Source organism: Galleria mellonella, unplaced genomic scaffold (assembly GCF_026898425.1).
Source record: "Galleria mellonella isolate WM207_F2 unplaced genomic scaffold, CSIRO_AGI_GalMel_v1 utg64, whole genome shotgun sequence".
Taxonomy (NCBI): Eukaryota; Metazoa; Arthropoda; class Insecta; order Lepidoptera; family Pyralidae; genus Galleria; species Galleria mellonella.
Genome location: NW_026442133.1, coordinates 5740650 through 5766469, shown reverse-complemented (window position 1 = coordinate 5766469; position 25820 = coordinate 5740650). Strand labels below are relative to the sequence as shown.

The window sequence follows — 25820 nt, the reverse complement described above, 5'->3', positions numbered from 1 at the left end:
GTTGACTTCTTTGATACACTAGTACAGACGAAAATTGTCCCCTGCCACTTACATCCATCGACTTTCTACAATCCATTTAAGGTAGCACCTGCGCGAATGGTACCCTTACGTATCAGCTGTATATTTTCAGTTACTAAATTTCTGAGAGACAACGCTACATTGGACTTTAATATGCTCGATTAAATGTTGGCATGTTGAGAATTATGAGAAGCTACTAAGGTACTTAGACTTGTAAATTAATATACATATGTAACATCTTTTTACATTTGAAGATGAAGCATCGTGCATATGTGAAACTCTATTAAATAAGTAGAGATATAGGAAGGAAGATATTAAATTGGTACTTATCAATTGGTAATTCATATTGCTTTGTCAGAGCTTAATAAAGCTTTTAGGACAATTTGAGAAAAAAGGAAAGTAGTAACAGTTGGCACTAGGTTTTGTTTATTTATTATGTAAATGACCTGGCGTGGAGACAATGTAATAAAATGAAATAATAAGAGGGGAGAACCCCTCGTATTATTTTTTATTCATCACCAAATAAAAAGATGTCTTACGCGATTTAATGGTAAGAATTCCATAAAATACATATACAGGAGCATAGATATGTACTGTATTTGGATATTCATGGGCAGGAACAATAAAAAAAAAGACAGTTTTCAACTAAACATAATATTTAATATTCTTCATAATATTTGAACTTTCGATATCTAAAATATCTACATATTTGCGTCGATATTTACATGCTTGACAGTTAAAACTGTAGAATATACATAACACCCAACGAATAACTCCAAATAACATTGATTTAATTTCACATTAAGTACAATTTGTCACAAAGTTTACGTACAATTTTAACAAGCATTGTTACATGAAAATAATATTTTAAAGTACAAAGTTGACCTATCTATGCTACGGTCTAAGTTTTTATATTACGCACTGTGTATGTAACAGCAAGTAAATTTCATAAAATACGGTGCTGTATAAAATGTGTGCATTTCATTAATTCAATTCTACAACACTCATGTAATTTCGATATCACAATATATTAATATTTAACTCTAGGAATCATGCGGATCAACAATCTGATACCACAATATTTAATAATATTTTTCACGTATTACTAATCATATATCATATATACTTCAAAGATACTTTAAAGGCAATATTTATTTTTCTAAATTATCTGAAAATAGTTTTGCAGCATACAAATTATTTGTATTTAAAGAAATGCTTAAATCATTGATGCATCTGGAATTTCTTTACAACCAAGTGAAAATATGGTACAAAAGGCGTATTTTATGCTAGTAGCATTCTATCAACCTTCAGGAGTTAAATCAGGTATTAGTTACTTATTGAATAAGGTTTAAGTGTCAATATCCGCAGTCAGTACATTATGAATTAAGGTAAATTGTAATACTCAATATATATATATTGATCAGATAGGTCACATGACCAATATTAATTAGTATAGTCATTAGTTTATTAAGATTACTTTTCAGGGAGGGCCTGGCTCCTTAAATGAGGCGCATATATCGTCATAGCCGTAGAATACTGACGGATATATATATATTTAATATTTGTCAAATCCGTCAGTATTCTATGACTATGACGATATACTTACAGACATGTCTGCGAAGCACTGATTGCGTCCTGGAGTAAACACGATCTTCCCAGCCTCCCTATAAATATGCCTATGAGTGTGATATAATAAAATACGCCCATTAATAAAGCCGTATCTATTTCAATAACAAATTTAGTATATAAAAGGACGTCAAAATTCATAGAATGTGGGGTATAGTATATATAGTATATTTGTTTGTTTACACACAATTATTATATTCTAATACATAAATATATTATTATACAAATTGTAAGTACAAAGTGCAGGCATATTATTATGCAAGGCTAGCTAGTGATATGCGTTTTTGTCAATTTCGTTTATTTAAAAGACAGTGTGGAATGTACAGATGTAAGGTAAATATTGGAGTTGCCATTTTTAGTCACGTGGACTTCGTAAGAGATAGATATCAAATATTATTGAACACTGGTCTAATGAATTTTATGATAATAATTATATGATAAATAAAAACATAAAAACTGCAGAAAAGAAAAAAAAAGAATCGAAGACTTCAAGTGTTTTTAAATATATCGACTAAAACAAAATTTAACAGAACAGTAACTTTAAGTAACATTACGACTAACCAAAAATAACACGTAAGTACATAAATTTACTACCTGAAATCACCTATTTAAATTATATTACGTTGTTGCCCTACATTCTTTCTATTTGTTATTAAATTAACGCAATAAAAAAGTATAAAAAACAGATCCACGAGCGATAGAGGTAAATATCCTACAAATTTACAATTATATACAAAAAAGGAAAAATATATCCAAAACCACTATACAATTCAATTATATAATCGTTTAACAATAGAAATACTGCATTGTTCGTTTTCTTTACACATAACGCATGGACATCGCGGTCGGTCGATTAATACTGCATGGACGATTCTATAACGTGGACTTACTTGCTTAAGAATTATACACGAACACGATGTAGAAATGTGTGCGACGCAGAAGCAAGTGCAAGTGCGGTATTACGACATATTATATTTACTTTGTAAATATATGTGCAATGTACACAACGACAGACAATATTTGGCATCTTATCGCTGTAAACTAAACCGCTATAATTGTTATAGATAAAGCTATGTATTTTCACATTTAATTTGTCTAATTTTTACTTTTATAGACAAAGCATATTATTAATAGGTTGAAAAATTTATCTTCTGACGTCAACAGGATTAGAACTCGCATCTCTCTGCTATATGCGCCGAGTGTGTTCCCAGTACTACGGAAGGAATAATCGGTAATTTTTACGCCTGATATAATGACGTTTGAAAATAGTGGTTGAGGTGAATCGTGTTGTTGGAAGTAAAATTTTTCAATCTATTAATAATTTGGTATTTCCAAATGCAAGATTACGTATGTCAAATATTTTCAAACATACAGATATTTGTAAAATCAGTATGAAATTATCTTTATTGATTATATCTGGAAATATTGAAAACGTTTCAACTGCGGACCATCGTCATATGAACTTTGAAGTATGCACTCATACACTATTCTATAAAACATTTGTAGAAGTACACACAATTCAATTTCCTGTTACATTTCAAATAAAATGAAGGAAATCCTTGTTATTTTTAATTTAGATAACAGTCTAATTCGTTTATAAGTAAATTATATATTTTTTTAAGTACAAAATGTCGTGAATGTCAGTGCCATAGATGTTTGAGTGGTACAAGAATATTAAATAAGTACAATAATAAAACGTTCGATATTACAAAAATATCATTTAGTGTGATATATTCTTTTAAGAATATACCATGAAAGGATAAATCACATAATTATTAATACATGAACATTTTTAAGACACAATAGGAACATATATTCTGTTTAACACACTGACAATTTTACTATTAATCATCGTTTTACTCTCACTCATTATAATGCCAAAATTAATGGTTGTATATATAAGTTTTCGAAAATAAATGTATCTTATATGAAGACTTCGTTTCGTTGCGGCTAATTGGGATATTTTGCGAGGATACATAAACCGAATATACCTCTCGTGAGGCATCATGTTATTACTTTGAAATAAGTCGCGTAAAATGTTAATTCCACCTGACAATTCAGTCATTATATCATTCTATAAACAGCACCAATGTTATCATATCCTTGCCCACATCCCACTAATAAGCAATCTTTTGTCATTGATCACTGGCTTTGTCAGCCGTCACATTTTCCTTCATATACATAGTGGTCATCTTTGAAAAAAATTGCTCCCTGGATCAAAGCGAATTGAAAAGTGTGCGAACACTATTTGGGCGTGGGGACAAGAAGCGTTCCTCTAATTTACCTACAAGTGTTCCGTATTGCCGCGCGGCGTCTAAGGCTCTGTGCAGACGAGCGACTTTCGCTCGTGGCGGATAACATGCCCCGTTCTGTTCGCTAGGCACTTGGTGTACCCTATGCAATGCAATTCTTCTATTTTGATGGACAAAAAACTACAGGGAGGATTGTCCCTCGTTCGCATAAGCTCTAAAAGTGTGCGGCTGGTGCAGGCTGCACGGTCGGCGGGGGCAGGGCAGGCGAGAGGAAGGGATTAGTGGAAACGAGAGAATGTCCGGCGTAGGAAGCGGCGCGGCCGGCGGCTGCGAGCGGCGGCGCGCGCGCCACGCGGCCCAGCCAGGCGTCCGGGTGCGGCAGCGGCGCCGCCACCACGGCGGCCGGCACCGGCGCCGGCGGCGGCGTCGGCGCCGGCACCGGCTCCTCCGTGAGCGCGCGCAGCCCCAGCGACAGCTGCTGGCACATCGCTGCCACCGGGTCTGCCTCCGGCCGTGATCCCTGACATTTTTAAACTTGTTTAGTAAAGAACAACAACAGTTTAGACACAATATACACCATAATACATATACAAGAATCAGTTGCAGTGCACGAGTATATACTCACAAGAGTGAATTAATAGTTTATTAAATTTGTAACTTTAGTGGTTCAATCAATTATTAAAAAAAAATTGATATATACGTGATTTTAGGTCGGACTACTTCTTATCATGGTTAATTAATGTATCTTGGATAGGTGGATAGTTATGAGACAAGTTGACAATAAGAATATAAACTATTGACTATTATTATTATTGATTGAAACTTTTAAAAATAATATATTTCTGTGTAATATATTATTATTAGTAATAGAATAAGCAGTCTCAATACTAGCAATATCAACATACATCAAGTCAACATCCATGAGGGCCATGGAAACCCTATGGCCCTCATAGATTGTGATTAAATCCTGGTGAATTTGTATCGATAGATTACTATCCATCATCCTCGCGAGGACAAGGAATTGTTAGTGATGGGGTCTAAAAACCTCTTTGCTAGCAATATATCCTATCAGGTTTATCTCCACGTGGTTCCCCTGGAAACCATCGTGTTTATTTTTTAATGAATTTTTCACAATGGACCAACTGATCTGACTTCATTCTCATTCTTATCATCTCTCACTGATGTCTTACCAACGTTTACCGATAGTACAGAGGTGGTTACCATTCCATTTTCACCCAATAAAGACATCATTCTTGCTTATTATAATTCACTGGTATCCACCAGAGGGACACTTTGTAGAAAAGTCGATTGCTTGGGCCCCTCTGTCCCATTTGTGTTTCTACTGTGAAGCAGTTGTGTTTACGTGGCTGTGTTTCGGTTTCAAAGGTGAGATATGGCAGTGAATTTATAGGGTACCGAGCAAAAACACCGGAGTCCTCAAGAATGGCAACGCATGGCGGTATCATGAGCGAAACAGTATACTCTGTTATGTCCATGGTATTACTCATGTCTATAGGCGACGGTTACCACTTTCCATCAGGTGAGCTGTTAGCTTGTTTGCCATTCTAAGTTGTATAAAATAAAAATCCCGCCAGCATATATAGGGCAAACGGAGTTAATTGGGATGAAAATCATCCCACAAAAGGAGAAAAAATGCAACTGACCTCAAGTGGTGCGAGGTCGGGCAGGGGGTTGGGCGCGGGGGCTGCGGCCCGCGGCGGCGACCCCAGCCCGGCGCGCTGCCGCTCGAGGTTCGACGGAAGCTCGCTTATACGCAGTGACATTTGGCGCTTGAACGGAGAACTGAAATGAAAAATAAACATTTACCTTTTATAAGGCGAGATCAATATACTTAACATCCTTTTAAGAGAGTGTCCTACAAATTAAGCTCAATACTTTTCATGATAAAAAGTTAGTTGAATTAAAAAAAATTGAGCCTGCCATAATTAAGACGGCGCGTTTAGCTGTAGTTTGTATGAAAGTCTATAATTTTTTTGCCGCTTTTCGACTCATGTTTCTTTGAGAAAAATGTTTAGTTTCACTGGTACTACAAAACCGCTGTGTTTTGTTTTGTCTACTGTTGTTATAGTGAACATACTTTCCTACAGTTCGCCAAGCACATAAGATAATTTAAAGGTATAAGTTATTTATCGTCGTCATGGAAAATAATAGAAATAACAATATATCTTAGCTTTCGTCGGACGATCTTACATGGCATCAGCCAGATCAAGTATTTAAATAGAGAATATCAGATCGATGACATTTTCTTATTAAGAATCAATAGTAAATAATAAATACCTATTATTGAGATGAGCAAAACCGCGGAAGGAGCCTTGCCGCTCGAGCAGATGAGGCGCGGCGTGGGGCCGTTCTACAGCGAACGGGTTGTGCGGCGTGGGACGCGCCGCCGCGCTCGCTATCGGTGCGGCGGCCGGCGGTGGCGGCGGCGGCGCCGGCGACGCGTCCGCCTCCGACACGCGCCGTGCTGTTATACCTGCCAAGTACCACACACTTTAAGAACAGTGTAACAAAGAATTTTCACCAAACATACATAATGTATTTTACACGTATATGTAACGTTTACACCAATTTTTGTGTATGTTGTGATTAATATATAAAACATTATTTTTGCTCGAGTAGATGTTGCGACAACAAACCAAAATATGTCTTAAACAAAATATGTATTTTAGTAAAAATAGGAAATAAATACATACTACCAGACTACTCTGTAAATTCAGCAGTATGATTCTAATTGCTAGCAATATAGGTTATCTCATTTCGTCTATTTTCATAATTCGTCTCTTTGCTAACTATATAGTATAAAAATATTGGAAACATCAAATTCAAATCATCTTTATTTATCCTTAATCGTAGGTATCACACAAAATTTTAAAATTAGAACATGAATTACCCTACAGGAATATACTACACTGACATGGTCGACGTACCCACGCAAATGACTTTTATGCAGTGTCTCTTCTTTTTTGATAAATAAATAAAGATATGTCTACAAATTAACAATTAATATATTAATATTGTAAGATAAACTGACTGGACTTTCGGAAAGAGCCCTGCCGCGTGAAGGCATGACTTGCGGCGTCGATGCTCATGGAGACGGCGCACTCCTTGTCGCGGCGCTGCTTGCGCTCGAGGCAGGCGGCGAACGCGCAGCCCACCGCGTGCGACAGTCGCTCGCCGCTGTCGCGCGACGCCAGGAATCCGTGGCACATCCAGCGGCGAGTCGTACCATCCCGGCAGATGTAGCTGTAACGAAAAATTATTTATTTATTTGAAGAAACTACAGTAATGAGGAACATTAATAGTATTCAATACAATAAAACTAGAGTTAATTAAGGATTCATACAGTTGTATAATAAAATGTATAAATAATATATATAATAAAATTAGGACGTGAGATGTAAAATATATAAATATATGACATACAGTTATATTTTTTTTATTTTTTCAGCCGTTAACTATCCACTGCTGGACATAAGCCTTTTCTATAAAGGGAGTTTTGCCAGTAGTTGCCACGCTTGGCAAGCGGTTACAATTATATATAACAACAGTATTTATTATGCTTTTAAGTGAAAAAAAAAATCGTTGCTCAATAGTCGCTTCACTATATCATGCTAGAATGAAATAGATTCATATGTAATGTATTATTAAAAGTGTTACTATAATATAGTTTAATTGGTTCTGGCATAGAATGGGCTACCTTTTCCTTTCCCGTGGGTATTGTAAAAGGCGACTAAGGGAACTTAAAGGTCGAGGGTTGGGCATCAGCGTCCCTCTTAAAACATCACTAAAAGTCTAGCTGCAGTTGCATACTCTCCTGACCAAGCATGGCAACTATTGGTAAAACCCACTTTTATGGAGAACGTCCGTGTTCAAGCGTGGACTTGAGTGGAATGGAATAATAATAAAAAAATTAAAACTATTACTATAATACATCGTTTAATTTATAGTTGATCACTTGATAATTTCCATAATAATTGTGAATAAGTTTATTATTATGGATGAAGTTTAATATTATTAAAATATGAAAATGATAGAAAAAATGTCGGATTCGTATTACTGCTGTAAAGTAGTGCTAACTAGCATGACGGTGTTTCGGTTTGAAGGATATGCATGCATATGTATTATCATATTATATAACCGCTGAAAATAAGGTACCCCATAGACTGTCACTAGGAACGGTTCCGAGCTACCTGCATGCACTGACTCCGCAATACAATGGAGGTCGTCGCTCCATCACGGCATAGATGGATGCGTATATACTGCAGTGAAATTACAGGTTGCGGCGGTATATCATAGTTTTTCGATACGGTTACACACGAGAGGTATCATAGGCATCACAGATCATATCATCATAATTACTATGGTATTTTTTTTTAGAATTGTTCAAAATGGTTTCCAGGGGGAACCACGTTGAGGTCGACCTAACAAGGCATATTGCTAGCAATGGGGCTGTCAAACTCCATTGCTAACAATCCCTTCCCCCCCATTACTATGATATTGTTTATGTCTGGGCGATAGTTATCACTTTCCACCAGGTAGACCGTCAGCTTGTTTGCCATTCCTAGTATCATAAAAAGAATTCATCGTTCTCTAAAAAGAATTACAAACGTATAATTTTTTTTTATGTGTTATTTTGAAGATAATTATTCAGTACATCTTACTGGCAGTTACATATAAGGTTATGTATGTATTCAAGAACGGCATAATGGCAAGTGTTTGAATTAATGTGATCAGGTTATGGATAGCACGGCAGTTATCGCACGGTTTGTGCGTCATTGGACTGGTCGGTTTGTATGTGATGCACGATTTTGATGAATTTATAACAAGCGTGTATATTTAATAGAATAGGCGCACTTGATTGTTGGATTAAATGAAACTTTAATTAATATAAAACTAGAAAAGTCCATTTTCTAAACTGGTCCGTCATGACCCAAAACTGAATACTGCTTATATTAGTTACATATATATACAAAAAATACTACTATATCCTTAATATTATAAATGTGAAAGTGAGTTTGTTACCTCTTGGTACTTTGACAACCGTCAGCTTGTTTGCCATTCTAAGTTGTATAAAAAAAAAAAGAAAAAAAAAAACTTAACCAATCGCTATGAAATTTGGTTGGATTATATGGAATAAAAAAAAAACATAGGCAACTTGTTATCTAAGTTAATGATCATATCCCCGTCACGCGGACAAAGTAGCGGGCAGGAGCTAGTCCATAATAAATTACAAATGTGAAAGTGTTCGTTGTTACCTGTTGGCGTCTTAACACCTGTAACTCTCATCGTGAAATTTGGTATACATCCGAATAATATTTGGGGCGAAAAAGGACAGCCTTATTTTTATTCCGATCAATAAACATTATCCGATCACGCGGACGAGGTTACGGGTTAAAATTAGTACTCCGTAAATCTCTTATGTGAGTACCCAAATAAGGTTCAAGGTCAAAGATTAGATGCAGGCCCTGTTAAAATTGTTTTTCAAACTTTATTAATCCGAGGGTGGAATATTTGATCCAACGTGTCTGGTAGACACGCCCCCTTCTAGGCCGTTTTAAATTCGATAATGTTCGATGTAAAAAAAACCGTCCTCGTATTATCAAATTTGTGGTTTTACATTCTTAACATTACAATTTCCACCAAGATTCTATACGTTAGCTTTTGTCGTCATGACTAGTGGTTATTAATTATGATGCGGTCATAATTAGGCCATAATGGCCTACGCTATGACCACAACATAATTAGTTTCTTATTTATTGTACATATAATATGTATATGAGTAGATTAGATAATTTCTGATTAAAATAATGGCAAGTGAAGAATTTTCTTGATTTACATATTAGTAATGAACATTTTTGGTCGAAATGTTTTTGGGTGATGATCATTAGAGTAATTTGTAGCCTAAGTCTTGACTGTCTTTAATAAATGGGATGTCATTAGAATTGTCATAATTGTATGAATGCTATAGGTATTTTGTGACGTTAGTATATAATTAATATGATCATTATAAAATGTCAAAAACTTGCTAAATTTAATAGGCGGTTTTTTGACAACGTCAACTTTTTTTTTTTTATACAACTTAGAATGGCAAACAAGCTGATGGCCCACCTGATGGAAAGTGGTAACCGTCGCCTAGAGACATAAGCAGTACCATGGACATAACAGAGTATACTGTTTCGCCCATGATACAATCATGCGTTTCCATTCCTGAGGACTCAGATGTTATTCCTCTGTACCCTGTAAATTCACGCCATGTCCCACCCTTCAAACCGAAACACAGCTATGCAAACACAACTGCTTCACGGTAGAAACACGAATGGGACAGAGGTACCCAAGCAATCGACTTTTGTACAAAGTCTCCCTCTGGTGACTTATTTTAATGTTATATATACTGTGGTTTTTACAGTGTTTATGACTGAGGTAACATAGATTTAGATGGAGTGTTGAAAGTTATAAAACGTCTCAAAAAATGGCCAACCAATTACAGACACATCGTTTTTCCATAGTGTACGAAAATTTGAAAGTAAAATAATAATAATAATAAAATAATAAAAAAAATTTGAGTGATAACAGTTATAAATTACAAAATGTTTTTACAAAACTTTAAAAAGTGCACCTATTTAACAAGTTAAGCAGTTTTTGTCGAAGCTTTTCTAGGCATTTCTATCCAGATAAAAGGGTTTATGATTATAATCAATAGTAAGTATCATCATATCAGCCGTTACTGATGAACATAAACCTCTTCCTAATATTCTGAGTAGTTGCCATTCTCGGCAGGTGAGTTGGCAACCGTAGTTAGTCTTTGGTGATGTTTTAAAAAATCCCTCGACCATTAATTTCCTCTAGTCGCCTTTTACGGCACTCGCGGAAAAAGAAGTGATGACCCACTATGCCGGGACAACACGGCAAGTAATAATATATATACACACCTGAAACCTCTTTCGTGATTTCTGTCGGGCGCACAAAAAGATACTTTCTCGATGGTCTGATCTACAATAAGCCCCTTGGTTTCCTCCTCAACTACGCGCAGACCATCGCCACTAACATGCAGTACAGCACGCACTGGTCGTCGACGGGAGTTCTGGAATGTTCATTAAAGTATATTAAACACATATCAAATATATACTTTCTTATAGTGTGTGATGCAGTACCGTAAAATCATGTGTATCTATCTCCTACCAATATATAATATGAAGATATGTAAAAATGTTAAGACTTTTAACGCTCAATCACGCTTAAACAGGTAAACATATTTAAAGATATTTTGGTAAACTGATAGAAAGTGTATTATTTTAAAATCTAAATTAACAAGTAATACTTTTTATCCTATTTACACGAGTAAAGCTAAGAAGTGAAAGTCAGTGACGGGTGTTATAAACTTCCTGCCAGACTTGCTACAGTAATGACTCACGTTAGAAACATTGGATGAATGTTATTTTAAGCTATACATATAACAATTACAATTGCTAGCGAGAAACTAGGATTTTCTTGAATTAACAAATTCTATAGAATTTGTTCTGTAAAATGAAAGAGGATCAGCAGTCGCCCTTCAAAATAATAACAAGTCTATTGCATATTCATGAATATAATTAATTAATAATATTTACTATTCTTATGATTAAAGTGTGTATGTGTACACCTAAGAAAAATCATACTAATATTATAAATGGGAAGGATTTTAAAGACGTTTAGATGTTTGAATGTCTGTTATTAAATTTTACTTAAAAGCTGCTGGGATTTGAATGAACTTTATATTCTTTATACTAATGAATATAGTCAAATTCGCGGAAACTTGTCATATAACCATTAATAAGTATAGGTATACATTTATATTTAAAAATATAAGTTCGTAAGAATTAAATGAGTGTACAATAGGTGGAATGATTTGTCATAATGACAGATTTATGTAAAAAATAATTAAATGTAAAATACTGTAATTATAAAGACAATGTACAAAACTGGAATAACCACGATTAGACAGCTCACTAGTAGGTAATTCACTGTAAAGCGAATGAGTCAACTAACTTTCTCTTGTATAATTAGGAACTAGGTACCTGGAGAAAGAGTCATCTTTTGATTTAAATTACGAACAACCGTTTTGAAGTAATTTAAACTTCTTCAAGAACTACTCTGCAGAGGATATGTAGCATTGTAATATAAGAGAGGTGCATCACTAGTGAATAGAGAAGCTTTTAATATTCACCCTAAGGACTTTAAGGGCCTCCTCGCAGACTTGCATGCCCCGCGACTCGAATACCTCGACGCAACCGAGGTACTTGACGGGGAAGGTGCACGTGCCAGCGCGGACGGCCGCTTCGTCCGCGTGCCACTGGTGCGGACGCGCGGACTCCGGCGGCGATCCTTTGCGCCGGCGGAACGACTCGCGGAACGAGCGACGGAGCCGCTCCATGCCGGCGCGCGGAGGCGACAGTGCTGCGCCTGCGCGCGCCCTTCTCAGAGAACTTCGAACTGACGACTTCTGAAAACAAAAAACACATGCGTTTAAATGGAATTAGAGGAAAATCGTATCACTTCTCATATGCTGTAACTTATTCTGAATTTCATTTCAATAAATGAAATAATTTATTAATGAAAACACCGTAACGAAGTTATTTAGATTTAAGATATTTTAAGTAAAAGGATCTTGAGAAGACGGCAGTTGGCCTACATCCTGTCATTTTGGATTCCCATATAGTTACAGAGCTGATGAAATACCAACTTTAAGTTCACTGTAACAGTAATGTACAGTTACAAAGTGCCTTTGACTACATTTGAATTAGAGTAGTAAGAATATATTTTTTTGCATTAGCATCAACAAGCGGGGCAATAGACTCTCTGAAAGTTCTATAGCTAATCTGTTTTCTTTTTCCAGTTAGTTATAGAAGTTAAATGAAAAATTAATGGCTGTATGTACCTTTGATCTTTAAATATTATACTTTTTCGGCTCACATGGCATTTTCTAACTATTCCAACATAGTAGGTCCTAGTATTTGGGATATATGGTGGTTAAAATTATATCCTAGCTAGAGTCCAGGATTATTATGGGCAAAAAATAGATGTTGAACATTGAAAGAATACTATTTTGTTCAACTGCGTATACCAATATTTATTTATTTATTTATACTTTTGCACACATTGAAAAATGTCTACAGGGCGGACATAATGCCTGATGGCATTCTCTACCAGTCAACCGCCACGCCAAACACACACACACACACACACAGAGAGAGAGAGCAAATGGCGGTGAATAGATTTAAGAAAATAGTAAATTAAATAAATATTTTAAGAGATAACAATTTATGATAAATAAACATACAAACATATAGAACAATATACTTACAAAAATATATACACACAAATCACAAACAATACATATATAAATAACGATATATAGTATATACTAAATTAAAAGATATATAAATAATAACTAATTATATAACAGATTAAGGCTTTTCATTGTTGTGATAAATTGAAGTAATGTTCACGAGGGGACTTTTTGAAGGAAAATTTGGTTAGCGACTTTTTGATATCAATAGGCAGTGCATTCCAAAGGTTGATAGCTGAGATGGTAAAAAATGGAGAGGAGAAGTTTGAATTAATGCCTCCTTAACTTTCATTTGCCACATATCTATTAAGATTCTATATAACATCCTTGAATGCTTATTGTATTGCTATATTACAGTAATAATTCACTATTTATTCTCTGATTGTATGAGATATTATTATCTGCTTCACTGCGAAAGGTGAATGATTTCAATTAAATATTATCGCTCATATCTGATAAGGGAACAAATTAGTAGCCCTTGGGATAAGTACATAGTATTGTACGTGGAAAAAATAGAATCACCCAGAGACCAAAACCATCATTCATCAAATATTTTATGGTATCAATCGCATAGCTTGACCACAGTGTAAAGTCATCAGTGGTCTAATGCCATTGGAATATCTTAAACTGTCATATAATTGTATGACGGTTGGGGCTCATTGCTCTATCATGGAGGTGACCGTTGTACGAATGATAGAAGAAAGTTCTTTACACTGTGGTACGGTCAAGATTCTTTACACTGACTTAGCTAAAATTCGTTTACCATAATTATTATATTATTCAGTACGAAAATGCACTGTCTCCTAAGAGGTTTAACATAACAATATTATTATTTACCTATTGACCTATTGGTAATAAAATTTTTAATTATAAAATATTATACTTACATATGCCGAATGCCAATAGGCACCAAATTCATTTACTTATATAATTATACTACATGTAATTTATACAAGCATCTAGAATCTGCATTGTAAATAATTAAAATTCGTGACATTTCAAATCCTTATCTGAATAGGAAAAAACCATCTATTTTATGAATACCTAAGCTGAATAGAGCACACACTGCGTTTATTGTAGTCGCCACATTGCTACTACCTGTTGAAACCTAGGAGACACATACATGCAGCTGTAGTTCGGTATAAGATATGAAGAACTGATAAGATTAAATGCTAGGTAGTTTCGTGTTAACTTTTGGTATTTCATAGTTCAGTGGAGAAATACAATATAAGTTCTAAGAAATATATTTCTTCTATATGTGACTCCAATAATGGCTTACATAATTTACTGAATTACATAGTTTTCTTTAGTCTTCTAATACCATTTATTATTTAATATAGTAATATTTTATGTACATTTATTTATGTATGTATTTATTATATGTAGGTATATTAATTACAAATGCATATTTTGTGTATATATAAGTCTGATTATATATTAATATTTGTTCGCGATATTCTAGTTTTTAAAATATCGCTAACAATAAGTATTAATAATATAAAAACTAGAATATCGCGAACAATAATATATTATTATACATGTGTTTACCCAATGGTTGACAACATCATCCGCTGTTAAGTCTGTCAAAATATACATACATTTATACAGTGCATTAAAGCTTAAATAAATAAATACATAAAAAAAAAAAATAAAAATAACTTAAAATTTAGCTTTTGGCTGTTTTTGTTATGACTGTTTTATTATCTGTATTAGATTTCTGGATTAAAAATTCATCTAATAATAATAATAATCAGTCAGTTGCGTTTTAGTACATTCTTTCTATGGTAGTGATCAATCACCAGCACTATGCTATAACAGGTAGAGTGTAGGAGAGTTACATTTACATGCTGTTTTATTTTTTATCTCTATGCGCATAGAATTCGGGAGATTTTGTGCAAAAGTCAATATAGAATCTAGAACCAGACTCGCTACAATATGTCGTGGGATCAAAATTGATCAAATGTTCTCAACAAATGATTCCTAACAGTCTACACCTAACTAACAACTATCACTTTTATAAAATATAAAAAATCTGCACATTTTTTTAACTTATTAAATAGAATACGAAAAATAGTAAATGACTTTATATATGACGTTTGACCTCTCGTTCCCTAACAATTTACCGTCACTCGTATAGATGGGAACTTTTGAGACTTTATTTAGAATTATGTGGTTTTAGAAGATTGATTTTTAAACAGTCTTTTAAATTTCCGAAGTGCAATGTCTTTATTCTTAGGTAATGCAATTTTTATTGTCCACACTGACACAATTAACCTTTGACTTTAAACGTTATTTAGTAAAAAAATGATAAAAATTAATAATGTTCATTTAGCTCAATTAAATACACTTAAGATATCAGATCATTTGTCACTTGTTAATTAAAATAGTCTGTTTTTTACGTATACCGGCGTACATTTACAAGTATACTAAATATAATGCCATACTACTACTTGATTCTATCCTTGCTCAGATCTCTTGTTTCATAAACATATTATACATACGTGTCGGTCGATCTTTTTCGGGATTAAATGATCAGCAATAATCATTCTGTCAATTTTATATTTCTTTTACATTAATACCCGCCCACTATGTACTCTTTATTATAACAGATTGTGAATTGTTAATCTTTGTCGGGTGCTCACGATACAGGTTCGCGTAGTGTGGGGCCCATTGTACTCGTATCTTGTATTTGTATCTTTGTGTTTTTGTCAAATAATAAATTTCTATTCTATTTCTATGTAATTGGCAATCAGATTTATTAGAATAAGCTGTAAGAAATATAGAGTGATAATACAGACAGGTAGTCAGATTTACATGAACGTTCATATCTTTTTTAGAAAGCAAGTATTCTCGTCTACTCTATAAAACAATTGAATATCTTTACAAGTTTTTTATCACTATTAACATTGTGCAAACAACGATATCTCATCACACTTTCGCTTTTATAATGTTATATTTACACACTAGGTCTCATGCGGAGTGAGCAGAAATACCCGAGTTCCAAAGGCTGTAATGCTTACACCGTTTTTCATTTCAGGCTTTATTTAATATATTAACTCGTCTCATGCAGGTGCTTTCAGAATCAATGTCATACATAATATATTAATTCCGGAGACTTTTGACTCCTCCAACAAACAGTATACGGTCTATCTAATTATTGCGAGTCTTCTCTGGCACCCGGATCTTTTTTTTTCGTATTGTAAAACTACAATCTTTTCAGACTGGGTTACCATTCCATTTTTATCAATAGAAAAAAATTTGCAGGTCTTTCCCAATGAGAATATTGCTATTCTATTTCTAAATAAAAAAGGTTAGGTTTTTGCTAAAATCATTGAATTTTACATGGAAAATGAAAATAATAAAAAGTATATAATATCGCTATAATATTATGCACATTCATGGGTCATTTGACTAAATTTATGTTTTTGTTTTCAAGAATGAAAACATTGAAAATTCGTGCTATTTATGAATACAAGTTTTGTCATGCGTGTCGCAATCTGTCCCTACAAATAAAATAACAGCACTGCAGAAACACTTCATTGCGGCTCAGAATCTAATGATAAAATATCTGGATATTTCGATCTATTCGGAAGTTATTTTAAAATTGTCTAAAAATGCATTGCAAGTAGTAATAAGATTGTAAAGGTCTTTAAGTATTTAGCATGGCCATATTTCATCTAATTTCTGTAACTTGTAATTAATTCGACATACAGTATAAGCAATACTGCTTTTTAGTATTTAGTATCTATTTAATTAAATGTTTTTTCTTATAAATACTTAATAATTTTTTGAGCACTACAAATATCTTTCCAAAGTTTCCTTTAAATTTTCATGAAAATATACGGACAGATGGCCAAACGGACAGACAGAAAATTGATCATATTATAGAGGTTACATTTTAGCTACAAGAAACACGCTGTAATGAAACTGCAATAATGAACTTATGTTAAAAAAATATCAGATTATTTGAAGGAGACAACACAAAAAGATTGGCTGTTTGATAACAAAAACAAATTGTGACATTGAATTGTGTATAAGTAAAACAAGGCAAATTAAATTTACTAGGTATAACCTCTATGAGAAATACGGTAATTACGCGGTATTCTATTGTTACGTCTTTGATTACCTAATTTTAGTTAGACTGAATATAGCTATCGAATTAAAAAAAATATAGAGGGGTGGGATATTAAACGAAACATATACCAATCCGAAAATGATTTTGATACACTTTAATTGGTTTTAGTTTTTTTTGGTCAGTGTATTGAATCTCTCATCCGAAAAATGGGTATTGGCGACCCGCACAAATGCTAAAGTTAAATGACTTAAACGCCTGAAAATAAGCGCTATATAGGTATATTTCGCTGGAGGTGTGCATACATAGCAACAGCTGGGGCGGTTCCTATTACCAGCAAAATGTACTGATTTTTTTCTAATTATTGTTATTTATTTTCACCTATAATTATTATTTTTGTTGTTGGTAATAGACTGTATCTATCTATCTAATTGTACAGAAATATAACAAAATGGTTTCTAGGCAACAAGACTAAATTTTAATACATTATTTTCCTTTTAATGTCTCATTCTTACACGCCTAATAAATGTCTATTTTCTATTTGTACAAGTAATAACTAATTTTATATTTCTTTTCTTGACAATAAATAATTTTCCAAATATTTTAAGTCCAAATTGTTGTCTATTCCATAATAAATTCTAATCATAAAGCAAGACATCCTATCTTTAAATTTATATAAAAAAATATGCATAAAAAATTTAGGTGCAATAATATATTTGTAATTTTTTTTTTTGTTTAATTTGTTATATTGTAACAAATACATTGTCATTATTAAACAGATAAGCAAATTCTCTGCGAATACCGCATATTAGTGTGTAATTTTTATGTGTAATAATAGAGCTTACACCTCATACTATATGTCACCATATGTACAAAATGTGTCCAGTAATCGATTGAGCCACTACTGATATACAATGTAGCAGCTTTGTTAGGATGAGGTCGCGTGCATAAGGACCCCAAATATATTTTTGATCCAATTTATTAACTTTAGTATTTATGCCCATCTGTCAGTATCACTACATAGTATAAAACAAAGTTGCTGTCGCTGTCTGTCCGTCCCTATGTATGCTTAAATGTTTAAAACTACGCAACGGATTTTGAAACTTTTTTTTTTTAATAGATAGTGATTCAAGAGGAAAGTTTATTTATAATACATGCATAATATAGTAGAGGAACACTGATAATTTTAGAGGTTTCTAATGTGATGTCGTAATGTAATGGGGGACCGGCGACGCTATTTGTGTAGTACCAGCATTGCACCCGTGCGAAGCCGGGGCGGGTCGCTAGTGTGTTATAATTTGAATCTGGCATAGATCTAAAAATTATTTATTTTACTTAAATTCTTTTAGCTCATTGAATGAGGTAGGTAATTCAAGCGTACCTTTTTTTATGCCTTTGTTTACAGAGATTTTAGAATTTCTCAATTCGCACAATATCTTAAATTTACATGTTATTACTTCGTCGTTAGTCTACCGTTATCAAAATCAACTAAAGTAATTAAATGGTTTACTTATTTGTATTTATTCTAGTTCTTTGTTACATTTTCAACAATGCAAAAACATTGGGCATCGTTAACATGGTAGGCAGGATCACAGCTGTTATACCACATACTTTTCTATCACAATTGTTTATGTCTATTCGACAACCAATATTACAGTTTCTGCTTCTATGCTCCCAGAGAAATACAATCTAGAATTCTTCAAGTCGATGGTGAACTTAAATTATAACGTTGTACGTAAAGTTTATGATAGTAAATAAGTATCTTCTGGGTAATCCATCGTTCCATCTTAAATCTTATCATCACTTACCTTTAGATGAAGTGAGATCAAGCGCGAACTATTAGGTACATGACTATTACATTTACAATGCGCTTTATTGTTGTTTAGCAAAAGTATGAACTTTTTGTTCTTACGAAAAGCCAGTTTTAAGTAATCTAGTAGTGGCGAACGGCGTAGCGAAAGGGGTTACCCACCCCCGCCATTTGATCCTAGGAAGACTCCAAACGCCTCCATTTTCCTCATCAATATCCATATTCTATGTATGTTTATGTAAATTGGGGGCCTCATTCAGGCTTGTCGCCTCGAGCCTCAGACAGGCTTAGTCCGCCACTGCTTCGTAATTTAGGATCGTAAAACGAGTCAATATTTCAGAAAATAACAACGTTACATTTATCATTGATAATACGAGTCTCTCAGATAATCATTCGATTTCTTTCAACTAAAATTTGGTGTACACGTAAAGTATTTGGCATGACGAACATAGGCTACTTTTATCCTAGTCAATCAACACGCCCCGGTCGCTCGAGTGAAGTCGCGAGCACAGCTAGTACGTAATATACTATTTGTAGCATGTAGTAAGTAAATAGTATTTGCCGGTTTTTATTTACGTCTTGAACAACAGATCGAAATGTTTTTGTTCCTAAAGGACGGTATATACTATGGTTTCGATATGTTTGTTGATTATAAACAATGTCGAATAGTGAAAACTCAAAGTTTAAATCGCTTAAATACTGTGAACATTTTAGAGGTTTAAACTGTAGAAAATGAAGTTGTCAGCGAAACAGGATTTCGTCAATTATTTAAATCTAGAAATCAAAATTATTTATAACAATTTATTGTTATTAATGTACAGTATTTGATGGGAACATCCAAAATATATCTAAATATATTATTGCAAATTTTTGTATAAAGCCAAATAAGATTTACTAACTTTTATGAAACGAATAATACTAAACAGAAAGCTTGTACTTAGTATTGAGCTTGCTGAAATGTTATACAACTTAGAATAAATTACATTAAAAGAAAAACATGATGGCCCACCAAGGAAAAAACTGATGGAAACTGGTAACCGTTACCTATAGACATGAACAGTACCATAGATATAAGAGAGTATACTGTGTGGCGCCACAATTTTAATTCGGTACGAAATTTATTGTCGTTTTCACCAATGTTTTCTTGGTAAAAATGTTCAATTTCACTCATAAGATACTATCTTCAAAAATGCTAACGAGTTCTATTTAAATCTGTATATGATTAAATTAAATTTTGTACCTAATTAATATTGGAGATTCACATTTTTTGTCGTTTATAGATCCTTGGTGTATCGATGGCGTGCGCTCATTTGGGCAAAAACCCCATTAAATGTAATAAACTTTTATTTTAACATTTTAAATTGTGTGATTAAAATTGAATTACTCATGAGTAAACTTAGTAGTGTTGATATAATCAATACCTCTGGCAGGGGGGGAAAAGGGATTGTTAGTAATAGGGATTAACAGTCCCATTGCTATCAAAATGCCATATCAGGTCGAACTTCACGCGGTTCCCCCTAAAAACCATCTTGGTTAATTCTTTATGAACTCGCTACTATGGACCAACTGACCTATTCCATCCTTACCTATCGTCTCTCATTGGTGCCTCGTCAGCGTATCCCGACAACGCAGGCTGGGTTAGCATTCCATTATCACCCATTAAAAAAATACCTCTAGTAGGTATTTATGTCATTTTGGCGTCTAACTAAATTTAATAGAGAGCTATAATAAACTTGTCTCGCTATTAACTAAACCGGTTCACATACAGTGTGTTTGGTATCCGACCTTGGAGCCTTTAACCTCCACTTTTTATTCTTTGTAGTAAAATGATGCATGTAATACAGCCAGGAGCTTCGTCAAACACTTTGTAAGTTTAAAGCGCATAGTAATATAAACTTAGCAACTATCTATTTCAGGTATTCCTTTGTAAAGTTACAGTTTACATAAATACTTGTTATAACAACAAGAAACGGTCCTACATGAATTTTAACAATAGAAATAGTTATGCAAAAAACAGCCAGCTATTTCTTAAGAATATCACAGGTAATGTGGCCATTTTCTGCATATTTAGCCCTAAATCATCTACCTACGTACGTATATGTATTATACGTACCTATATGTATTATACGTATAATACATATAGGTATTGTAAATTATTATAAATATTGTATCTACTATAATAAGGATTACCTATAAGATTATTTATTCTCATGTATCACCATGATATAGATATCTAAGCTGATGCTAGTGAGAACAAAAACGTCCTTTTGTAATTAAAGTCGACATAGGTACAATACAGTAACTTACTTGCCCACCGAGACACTGACTCAGTGATTCAAATAATGAATATCTAATAGATAATAAATAAATATGATTAAAGGAGTGTCGAACCATTTTGAGGTCGGTGTTTTGAGCCGCTTGTGCTCGATCTAGCGGCTCGTGAGGTGATGATCCTTGGTTACCCATTTTGTAACCTTAGTCCCGGAACTGCTTTTAAGATAACCACTTCATTCGCTAATAATAATTTAACTACTTTGATAGCACGTCATCACATCACACACACACTGTAACTATTTTATTGGTATTTGATTCTAATGTTCTATCTAACGTTTATTTCACAACTTCATTCATGAGCACAAAACGTGTTGCCTAATACGTATTACAGTAATGTCCTCTTCTGCCATACGCACGTAATTCGTAGCACAATAAGATAATAATTTTGATGATGTGAAACTCAACAAACATCACAAAGCTCAGAATAAATAATTTAGGTTTAGGAATGCTGCAACCTTGGAATCTTGCGCGTAAAAAACAAATTTATCACTACTTCTTGTATCTGGGTGCCGCATAATCTCTACCAAATAGCTAATGAATTTAAATAATTTTAAAAATATACCTGTCTTGTTTAATAACACAGACATAATTATTGTTTCATAAAACTTTCAACTTCTCGCACAGAATTGCATATCAAAGACAGTAGTCAGTCTCTAACACAAATCGTGTGAATTCGTTAACAATATTTTTTAAAACGGGGGTCAACTTTTCCCACAAACGATGAATAAACGCAGAGAGGCGCATTGAACCCGGCACCCGGCCCGAGGGGGGAGAGAGGTTAGGTAGGTAGCTGGGAACGACTGCCGATGCCAGCTGTACGTTATTTTTTCCCACAGCATTGTTCTTTGGACCGTAGCGTGTAACAATTATAAAAAGTAATCCAAAATATCACTAATTTGCACTTTCACTGTAATATTTCTTTTAGCATAATATGGCAAAACTACATTTTGACTAGAAGGAAGTTGAGGAATGTAGTTTATGTGTGTACACGGGATGTGCGCGCACGCCGCGCCTTGAGCGGACAACTGTCGTACTGACTGGCCCGTACGGCATGCGGCGTGAATCGCACAAAACCCTGCAGTGCGGTGTGGAGTCCCCGACCCGTCTCAATCCATACCTCACCCCGCGGCGACCGGTCCTTTGCATTGTCAAGATTGACGATCGGTGAGATCATCAGTAGAATCCATAGCCATTTAATCTAAACTCAATAATGGCAAAAACCCGTTCTCGAAACTTGAAACGTGCAAATCTTACCAAAGAAAATCTTTCGAGAAATATTCAAAGATATCTAAATTAGATGAAGGTAAAACTTTTACGAAGAAACGTAACAAAAATGATACCTTATACCTTATGGACACAGAAATAGATGCAAATCTAATAGGTAGACTTGTTCTTGAAAATGTTTAATAACTATCCAAGTACCTATGTGCATTAAAATTTCAAGTTGACAAAAGTGTACTGCTCCCCCCCCCCTCTCTACCATGCCCCCTCCTCTCTTCAACGACAACAACTGCCAACAAGGAATTGACATTATATTATTTAACATACATAAGTAATTGTTAACTAAGCAAACATTTCTCAGTTTGTGCCACATCTGGAATAGCACGCGCGAGTAATATGTGCGCCTGCGGACGCAGGTGTAGTATAAACGCCATATGCATCATGTGCTGCACTGTTGACTTGTAGAATGCAAAATTGAATTTATTTAAAGACATGGTTAGCATTAAAATAATCATAATTTGAACCCAAACTCAGTATCCTGATTAAAAATAACTTATCCACTGTAATAAAGTACAATAAAATTTATAATAAGTTAGTTTGTATTTAGGTATGCATATTTATTATTTCTTAGTAGAAATAAATATATTATTTCCACTTTCTTATTTCACGTACACTGCTCGCTGGTAATTAATGCTCCTTTCCACTCAAGATTTGTGGAAGGGAACTCTTACAGAGTTAAGCTCGCTTGTTGTACATATTTATTTAGAATAAATTATAACAATGTATACTTCGTGTACAATAAAGTATAAATTGATAAATAAAAATAAATCCAAACAGACAATTTATCAATGGTCTTGTAAATTCCTCTAAAATTAACGTATTCAATAAAATGAAAACAGATTTATGCATAAAATGTATTAAGATCGGATGACGTAGACGAGAATACAATATTTGATTCCAGTTTGACTCACCATCTGAGTCATGTATGTTTCAATGCCGTAGCTGTTCATATAGAAGAGAGTTTTTAAAACATTTTACTCTTTGTAACAGATCAGTTATGAATAAGCGAATGCGATCAAAAACATAACGCACAAATTATATATGTAAAATTGCTTTTTCATTTCTGCATTACCAAAATTTTTATAATATGGATTACCTATCTACCAATCAAGTTATGTAGATCGATTATTTATGTGATACGTAATTATTACATCAAATATGGTTGTGGCCAAAATATCTAGCAAAGGGTTTTAAAACCGTTAACGTATAATTAGCCAAACGAGCTAATAAGAAATAATTGTATGTACGAGTACATATATTCATTTTGATAAATATGTATTTAATTCGATATTGACTTCTATGTTCAAATTATAGACGTTGTTGAATTTGTTGCTAAATTGAATAAAAAATTAAATATAATAAATGTTACATAAGGAAATATCTATTTCCTTAGAACATAATCTTTATACGGTGTAAAAGTATGCGATGGGTTACAAGAATGACCAATCACTGGCACATTCATATGTGACGGTAATAACTGTAATTAGCTTTAAAATGTTTAATCAGCCTTTAAAAATATAATATATAGCCAGTAAAATATATTATTTAGTAGTTATAACTTATGGCTCTGACCATGTGAATTAGGATATACATAAGAACGTTATATGTTAATCTAAAAATCTTCAGTCTTCCGTGTAAGTTACATTGAGTAGCAAATTTCACGTATATAACATAAGTAGAATTATTTTGCTCATTTCTGTGGGTGTTTGTAACTATAAGTATAGAAAATAACCATTTACTAAATTGTTTAAGTACTTAAATAGCAAGAGATCGCCTACACTGCGGCGCCTACGCGATCATTACATATTGCACATCACTAATGTTTGTCTATTACATTACGGACTATTACAATTTACTTCGCAACTTCCTCACTTAGCAATTTGAACTCACCAAATACCTAATATTTTAATATATATTAAGTACTATTTTTAATTACATATTTTGTTGACATCGATTTTCTATAACCGATAGACGTCATCTTGTCCAAATTTTAATATTTGTTTGCGATTCAAAATATTAGAAATGTATAAACAAAGTTGAAATAGCAAAAATCATTGAAAAAAATCTATTTGAAACACTGCATTAGAAACATATGCGACTATGGTCCTCCTTTTTATACATTGAACAATATTATGATGATATTTCAAAACTTGAATGAAAAACAAAGAACAAATATTAATCGATTACAATATGTCGTTAGTACACCTATTGACTTGCAAATAAAAACGTATATCGTAAAAGTATCGTGTATTTTCATATCAATATATAATAAAGATTTTCTTTTGTACTTTTTTGGAATTATGTTTTTAATCTTTATATGTTGTCAATTTTTAACATTATATATGTCGGTCTCACATTAATTTTATTCCTAAAACTCATTTCTGTATCAGTTAGTATCAGTATTCTAGTCGTGTGGTCCCGGCATATAATGGGCCACCCCTTCCATTCCTGTTTTTAATTTAATAAATAAATAATATTGTCAAATATGTAGTCCCAAGACGTCGTGTGGTCCTGCCATGGAATGCTATAATAATAATGGCTACCCCTTTCCCGTGCGAGTCGTAAGAGGCGACTAAGAGAGTCGAGGGATGGGCAGCAGCGACCCTTTTAAAATATCACCAAAGCCTAACCACGGATGTTAACCCGCCACGCCAAGCGTGACAACTACTAGCAAAATCCTCCTTATAGGAGAGGCCTATGTTCAGCAGTGGACAGGTAACGGAAGATATAATAATAATATCAATCTAATATGTCAATGAAACATCCCGTCATTCTTTGGTGTGTTTTATCATGACTTAATTAGCAATGTTTTTGAGGAAGCATGATGTGATGAGTCGGTAAATGTTACAAATTTTCTGTGTCACCATTTGCTAATTATCCAGGAAATTATGTTTAAAACATTCATGGAATTTCATTGTTAATTTAGGTATTACAATTATCTAAATGACACGTTCGATTTACCTACAATAGAAAACAAAGAGGTACACACCAGAGGACAGTGACATTGTTCCATCATCACCAACCGTAAAATCGACGCCATTGTTACTGTCTATTCTGCCACGATTTCCGCCAAATTGTTCA

The 25820-nt window shown here is 33.7% G+C and overlaps 1 protein-coding gene across 4 annotated transcripts in view; it reads right to left on the bottom strand.

The window, feature by feature from the left end:
* Window positions 1-656: 656 nt before the first annotated feature.
* Window positions 657-25820, bottom strand: part of LOC128201882 (protein numb) — a 36184-nt gene continuing 11020 nt past the window's right edge. For 2 of the 4 annotated variants that reach the window (XM_052900199.1, XM_052900200.1), the window contains exons 2-7: window positions 12121-12396; window positions 10847-10998; window positions 6949-7160; window positions 6195-6390; window positions 5561-5699; window positions 657-4416 (exon numbers count right to left, since the gene is read on the bottom strand). In XM_052900199.1, coding sequence (XP_052756159.1) covers window positions 4111-4416; window positions 5561-5699; window positions 6195-6390; window positions 6949-7160; window positions 10847-10998; window positions 12121-12327 — 1212 coding nt within the window. In that variant the 5' untranslated portion in view covers window positions 12328-12396 and the 3' untranslated portion in view covers window positions 657-4110. Of the gene's footprint in view, window positions 4417-5560; window positions 5700-6194; window positions 6391-6948; window positions 7161-10846; window positions 10999-12120; window positions 12397-14129; window positions 14329-21515; window positions 22510-25820 lie in introns of those variants that run through there. The other 2 variants (XM_052900197.1, XM_052900198.1) reach the window with 2 other exon arrangements.